The sequence below is a fragment of the Cynocephalus volans genome, chromosome 3, assembly GCF_027409185.1.
Source record: "Cynocephalus volans isolate mCynVol1 chromosome 3, mCynVol1.pri, whole genome shotgun sequence".
NCBI classification, from domain to species: domain Eukaryota; kingdom Metazoa; phylum Chordata; class Mammalia; order Dermoptera; family Cynocephalidae; genus Cynocephalus; species Cynocephalus volans.
Genome location: NC_084462.1, coordinates 144,086,480 through 144,093,809, shown reverse-complemented (window position 1 = coordinate 144,093,809; position 7,330 = coordinate 144,086,480). Strand labels below are relative to the sequence as shown.

At 37.3% G+C, this 7,330-nt stretch overlaps 1 protein-coding gene across 2 annotated transcripts in view; it reads right to left on the bottom strand.

Annotated features, from left to right (window-relative positions):
* Window positions 1-4,817: 4,817 nt before the first annotated feature.
* The window catches only part of HIF1A (hypoxia inducible factor 1 subunit alpha), a 45,250-nt gene continuing 42,737 nt past the window's right edge, over window positions 4,818-7,330 (bottom strand). For both annotated transcript variants that reach the window (XM_063089184.1, XM_063089185.1), the window contains exons 14-15: window positions 6,805-6,931; window positions 4,818-6,227 (exon numbers count right to left, since the gene is read on the bottom strand). In XM_063089184.1, coding sequence (XP_062945254.1) covers window positions 6,076-6,227; window positions 6,805-6,931 — 279 coding nt within the window. In that variant the 3' untranslated portion in view covers window positions 4,818-6,075. The remainder of the gene's footprint in view (window positions 6,228-6,804; window positions 6,932-7,330) is intronic.

The following is a 7,330-nucleotide window of genomic DNA, read 5'->3' as shown; positions in this document are numbered from 1 at the left end:
AGTTTACAATGGCTTACCCCACAGCTTGTTCAGTACTATGAAAGATTTTGTCATAGCAGTTGAACGTAGAACTATTTAAAAAATCCGTTTCAAAGAGCAAATGCTATTATCCAGAAGTATTTGAAAAGGACCTCTACATAAAATAGTGTTTCCTAATGTTTTAATATTTCAAAGATATATAAAAAATAGCTTTGACTTCACAGAATCCTAGCCTACTTGTCAGGCTATACATGACGTTCCTCAATTTTTTAAAAGGCATGACCCTTTGTGATAAACATGACAGCCCCCACTGTATTAGTCCATTTTGTGTTGCTATAATAATACCAGAAACTGGGTGATTTATAAAGAAAATGAAATTTATTGCTTACAGTTTCTGAGGCTGGAAAGTCCAAAGTCCATCTGGTGGTGGTGACAGTGACCAAGGGGTCTCACATTGCAAGATGGTGGAAGCAGAGAGAGCAGAGAATGAGAAAGACAGACTCTCTTCTGTTAAAGCCCTCAGAACCATGCCCCTGACCACCATTTTTAATCCATTCACTATGGCATCGTCCTGCAAATCCAATCACCTCTTCAAGGATCCACCTTTCAATTACCATAATAGGATTTCCCACCCTTTTAACAGTCACAGTGGGGGCTAAGTTTCTAATATATAAAGCTTGGGGAACACAATTCAAGCTCCAGTGAGCTCTGGGGGGACATAATTCAATCCACTAAATCTGACCCAGCCTGCTCTCCTCGGCAGAGAATCCCAAGTCTATAAACCATTTACTAAGCATCCATGGGTGCGCGCGCGCACACACACACACACACACACACACACACACACACACACAGACACACAGACACACACACAGACACACACACACACAGACACACACACACACACACACACACACACACGATGACTAAGGCTACAGATCAATTTTTATTAGTAAAAAATAATGGGCCTTCCTATAAAATTCTATTTCAGAAACCAGAAACAATGACTTTTCCGAAATTAAAATGTAAAATGTCATGAGCTGTGGATATGCAGAGGCAAGGCTATTATTGCAAATACCTGACTCTGTACTTCACAATAAACTGCAAAATCTTAACACAATAATTACAGGAGATTAAATTTAAAGCCCCGCGCGTTTTTCCGTATTCCGTAAACTCACCTCCCTCCTGTCCAACAAGATTATCTTCTCCCAAAGTATTCTCAATAGCTGGCACAGAACGAGTTCAAAAACCAAGCAAACAATAAAACAAAAAACAAAGAAAACACCACCTGGGGCAGCTAAAGTTCAGGTACACTTAGGCATGCCTAATAAAGTACTTTATTCAAATAAACTAAGTCTTAGAGTGCCTTAAATGAAATATATTTAAATAACTTTTATTAGATTAGTAGATGAGGATTAATTTTTAAAGAAACATGCTATCGTTAACCAAAGCCTAATTTGTCAGGAGACCTCAGATATTTTTCTGTTCTACAGAGGAGAGCTTCATTCCCCGAAGCATTTGCGTGGGGATTGGGGACACAGCTCTACAGGGACACAACGAGTCCCACTCCCCCACACGCTCATCTGAAAAGCAAAGTTTGGGTTAGGGCTAGGCAAGCCCCTGAAGACAGCTGCCAGCGCAGGCCCCTCACACCCGCCCCGCCCGCTCGAAGGCCAGGAGGACCGCGCAGCCCACGTGCGCTCCCACACGTAGGCGGGAGCTGGCAGCAGTCGCGCCGTGGAGCACACGCAGCTGCGTGGCGCTGGCCCAGCCCGGGGGCCAGGGGGCCGAGGGGCCGAGGGGCCAGGGCCGAGGCTGAGGCTGCGGTGCTGCGCCCGAGCACGTACTGGGGCGGGGCCTGCAGCGCGAGGGGCGAGGCTTGGGGAAGTTTCTCGGTGTGGCTCGTGTTTCGCATGTTTTTCATGTAGTACCAGCGGTTCCGGGAGCAGGAGTGCCAGGTCCCTTCCGCGTGGTGGGCATTTTACCCTCTGAAGTGTCTGATCACTGCCGCTCTCAGGCACCTGTCTTTACTTTCCGTTCCGGAATGGAGCCAAGATAGGGGCATAAAGGAAATTAAATAGTGCGCGGAGATCGGGTGTCTGGGCAGCGCCTGGGATAAAACCGTCCACTACAGGTAAGAATAAAAATCATGTCCAAACCTTTGAAAGGTGTGAACACAACAAAGCTCCAGGGGGCGTTCATAGGAAGGTTTGTGATAAAGTATAGCTTTTATCTTAAAGGGAGAGTATTTCGTATCAAATTCTACAGATTGCACTAATTCTGTATAAAATCTCAGACAACAGGTTCAGCGCTATTTAAAGGGATGAAATACGAGCAAAGAGGTTAGGGGCAGACTTTAACATCCGAGTTAAAGTTTTTTTCTTTACATTTTTGTTGGTTCCAGCTAGCAACATGTTTGCAAAGGTTTTATTTAACCGAATCCTAATGTTTTTTTTAAAAAAAGAGAGAAAAAGAAAAGATTCCATATTCTTTGTAACATGTTTTTGACATTGCTACATTAAAATTTTTAGAATGTTTAAGTTTCTGCAAAGCTAGTTATTTTCAGTTCATCTTTTATGTATTTTAGAGGTTTGTAGGGGGAAATCAAGATTTGTAATGGTAATTGTAAGGTTATAAAAACTTAAAATAAACATGTCTGTTATGCCATTAAGTCACACACACCATACATTCACATAGCCGTGTATAATTTAAGTGCTTTCCCATACAACTACCTTGTTTACTGTGAGTTGTCTTCGTAACAAGAGATCTGAATATCTAGTTCAAATTCATAACCCACTAAATAGCACTTCAAAACATTTTTAAATTCATTTCTATGTATGTCCTGCCACTCCTCTTAGGAACCCCCCTCAATGTCCTGTGTGATCTCATTTCAGCTGACACTGGACCCTCAGTTTTCCCCACCCTTATTTGCTTTCTCCTGTTTGCTATTTAAACAGCTAACAATGGAGTATAGGGTATGTTCTACTGGACTGGCTAGCACTGCAGGGTGGTTAGCACCATGGGCTTTGAAGTCACTGATGGCCAGCTCAAAAGCTCTGAACCTTAGACAACTTTCATTTACAAATACTCATAGGGGATTTTTGAAGATTGTGAGATAACATATGCTAAATGCCAAGCACAGAGTCTAGCAAATAGTACTCAACAGATGTTAACACTGTACCTAGCAGCAGTAGGCACCCTGGGTAACTATTGTCAGTTCTAAGCTTAATGGGAGGCTTAGAACAAATGATCAAAATGTGCCAAACTCCTTTGCCATACTTTCTTCAGGGTGTGAAAGTAATACTATTGTCATTCATTCACAGCAGCACCAGAGAAAGGAAGAGTATAGGCATACGTGGGGAGGAGGGAGAATGATGAGAGAACAGCTATTATAGAAATACAGTTGCTAGGGTAGGGTAATACTCATTGGATAAAGTATTATAAAGAAACTTGGTAGGAAAGGGGGAAAAAATCTTGGGATGGTGCATGGTGCAAAATGCTGGGAAGGAAGGGCGGGTTCTACCACTTTGAAGCTTAAAGCACTCCAAGTGGCTTGTTTTCTGAATGACTGGGTACTTGTTTTCTTCCCACTCTGTCCTCCTTTTTATTTTAAATTTTATATTGTAACATAGTTGATTGTACTTATCTGGGGGTACAGAGCGGAACATCAACATGTGCAACATGTGATGCTCAAATCAGGATAATTAGCTTAAACAACAATTTACAACGTAATCGGCCCGTTACCAACTCTGTCCTTTAACGTGGCTTTCCCTTCTAAATCATTGCTCTGAGAAGTCATTTCCGGACTCCTGCCCATTACATAACCTGCTCACTTATTCATATTTGAAAACTACACATAAACTTCTAGTTTTCAACTGAAGCTAATTTGCGAAATAAGCGTCATTTTTGATTTTGCAACTTGGGAATATTAAGGAACTACTTTATTCTAAAAGACCACCTCTAGTACTTTCCGTAACTAACTATAGAAGCACTTTGGATCGTAGTATTTGAGGTGAAGTATACTTGTGCTCCCAGAATTTTGGGTTGATTCTTAGTATTGTGAACTTCTGTTCTGAAATTTTCATGTAATGGCAGTCACATGTTCTTCATTTTAAGATAAAAACAGCCACCTAAGAAATCTGTGGCTTAGTTCATTTTGTTCAAGATATACACCTCAGGCTACAGGACCTAAGGCTCTGGCACTGCCTATATAATTTGTCCATAAAAATAATTTTCTATTACCTCTAGGTACAGTGATTCACAGTGATTTTTTTTTGTTTCTTTTTAATATCTTTCTATACTGTTTGATTTTTAAAAACAAGAATGTATTTCTTTTTCAGTCATAAAAGAAATACAGCTATTTCATAAAAGAAAAATGCATGAGAGGAAAAAATAAAGCTATTAAAATTTTTTAAAAGTATTTACGTATGGTAAACAAAAACAAACCAAGGTTTGCTCTTAGTTTGACATTAGAGTCAGAAGATCCAAGTTTAAATCTTTGGTCTGCCATTTATTATCTTTTAGGGCTTCAGCAAATTGTTCATCATTTGAGGTCTAAATTCATCTATCAATGGAAATCCATTAGAAATCTTTAGAGAAAACTTTATCCCTTACAACATTATGTGACTATATATAACGTTCACAATTTCCTTCACTCATCCATGCATACTAAATATATTTAAATTTTGTGTTTTGTACTTTAATAGGCTCATAAATTTATAAATGACAAGTTTCTTTTCTAAAAACATTATTTACAATGGAATATTATCATTTGTAAACATCACATTTAAGGACATGGCAATAAGACAAATGCAGAAATAATCAGTACCAATGTCATTTTTATAAAGTATCAAAATTGTCGGCAAACAATTTTATGAATTGGAGGTGTCGAAGCCAACATTGTTTCAACATAAAAGCTGATCAAAGGGGGGCCTGGTCCACAGAAGATGTTTATTTGATGTAACAAAACAATACAGTTAGTGTTAGATCCAACCACAAAGAGCAAAAGGAATGAAAAATTTGTACAATGTACATAGAAAAACAAGATGTTTACAGTGACAGCTATGTATTCCTAAAATAATGCTTCTAAAATTACTCAATTATTGAAATCTATATGAAAAAAGAAGGATATTAATAGCGACAAAGTGCATAAAACCAAATATATTTTGAGCAAATTAACATACTAGGCAATTTTGCTAACAATGCATAATTTTTTTTCTTGTTTACAGTCTGCTCAAAGTATCTTTATACCAACAGGGTAGGCAGATCATTTAGGTTTAATATCAATTACACAATATTAGCATAAACTTCCACAACTACGTAGGGTATTGTTTTCTTTTGAGCTGGCAAAGTGACTAAAGAAACATCAGATGATTTCTCCGAACTGAGATTTTATCCAAATAAATGCCACCTACCTTCCAGATATATGCATATCTTTCTATATCATGTAAATGGCTTTACCCATTTAGGTAATAAACCATACAGCATTTAAGAATCATTATTATATGATTAACAATGTCACGTTCCAGGTTTAACAATTTCATAGGCCAAAAAAAATTTCTTCTTAAAAACTAGTTTTATAAATGCAGAATATATTGCATGAGTAACTGCTGGTATTTTTTAAGAAAATATATTGTGCAATTGTGGCTACCATGTTACTGCTGGCAAAGCATTATTGTTTATGTAAAATGTGAAAAAAAAACAAGTAAAAATTTTTCAACTGCCTGTGATCATGATGAAAGGTTACTGCCTTTAAAAAATTATATTGGCATCTTATTAAAAATAATTCGATAAGGGACAAACTCCCTAGCCAAAAATAAATAAATAAAAAGGTGCATTTTTAAAAATGATGCTACTGCAATGTAATGGTTTAAATACCAAGGAACTACGAAAATGAGCTGTCTATGATCTGGCATTAAAGAACATACTAAAAAAGAGCATTAAAGTAAATTAAGTAGAAAGGGGATCAAAATTAAACTAACCAAGTTTGTGCAGTATTGTAGCCAGGCTTCTAAAATTAGATATAGAAAATATAAATAGACTGCTTTAGGTAATGAGCCACCAGTGTCCAAAAAAAGGAATGAGATTATGAAAAGCTCAGTTAACTTGATCCAAAGCTCTGAGTAATTCTTCACCCTGCAGTAGGTTTCTGCTGCCTTGTATAGGAGCATTAACTTCACAATCATAACTGGTCAGCTGTGGTAATCCACTCTCATCCATTGATTGCCCCAGCAGTCTACATGCTAAATCTGAAAAACAAAGAGATACCTAAGTATATTCATTTATCTAGTTGAATATTTATTAAACACCCACTCTGTACTAGGTATTGGGGAAAATAAAGCAAATAACTACTGGAAGGGCTTTTAGTCTACTGGGAAAAACCACAGTTATGCAAACAAGTAAGTGCAATCAGATGTTATTAGTGCTATGTCAGAAGTGTTTAGAACATACAGTGAAGGCACCAACTTTCTTCTTCTATCAATACTGATTGCAGATAAATATATATCAAGAATTACTAAAAAATGAGAGTTCCATCTTGAAATATCTATTCCTGCATGATGGCCATTAGATGAAATGCTACTTTACTTTTTAATCTTGCTAAGGAACCAAAATCACTCTCACTTGGAGTAAAGCTCCTAGATAAAAAGGTTTCACATATTTTAACATTTTTTGGGGGGTGGGGGGGCAGCTGGCCAGTAAGGGGATCCAAACCCTTGACCTCAGTGTTATTACACCACTCTCTAACCAACTGAGCTAACAGACCAGCCTGAAAGTTTCATATACTTTAGTTGTCATGATGTTCAAGGGCAGAAAGAATAAACTAACCAGAGGGTATTAATATAATTGTCTTTTGCTCCATTCCACTCTGTTCACTAGATTTGCATCCTTTTACACGTTTCCAAGAAAGTGATGTAGTAGGTGTACGATCATCTGGCTGCTGTAATAATGTTCCCTAAAAACAGTAATTTCAAGTTTAGTATGTCAAATTTTTTTTTACAGTCAAAAACTTTGAAATCGGTGTAAGTTTAATAACAACATATAGGCAGGTTTCTTAAATATTGCCCTAAACTATTTTTAATTCTTTCTCTTAATAATATTATGATAAAGTCATCTGCCATCCAGTATGGCTAATATGTCTATAAATACTTTACAGTTAATATGTTCTGAAAATATCAGTATGGATTATACCAGCATTGACTTACCCCATAACATAGTAGTCCCATTAATAAGAGAAAGTAACTTAAAGGGAAGAGAATGAGACTGGTGTTGATAATGAGGGTGGGGTAAGGGGAAAACTTCATTTATTACTCATAATACATCTGAATTGTTTGAAATTTTTACACCAAGAATG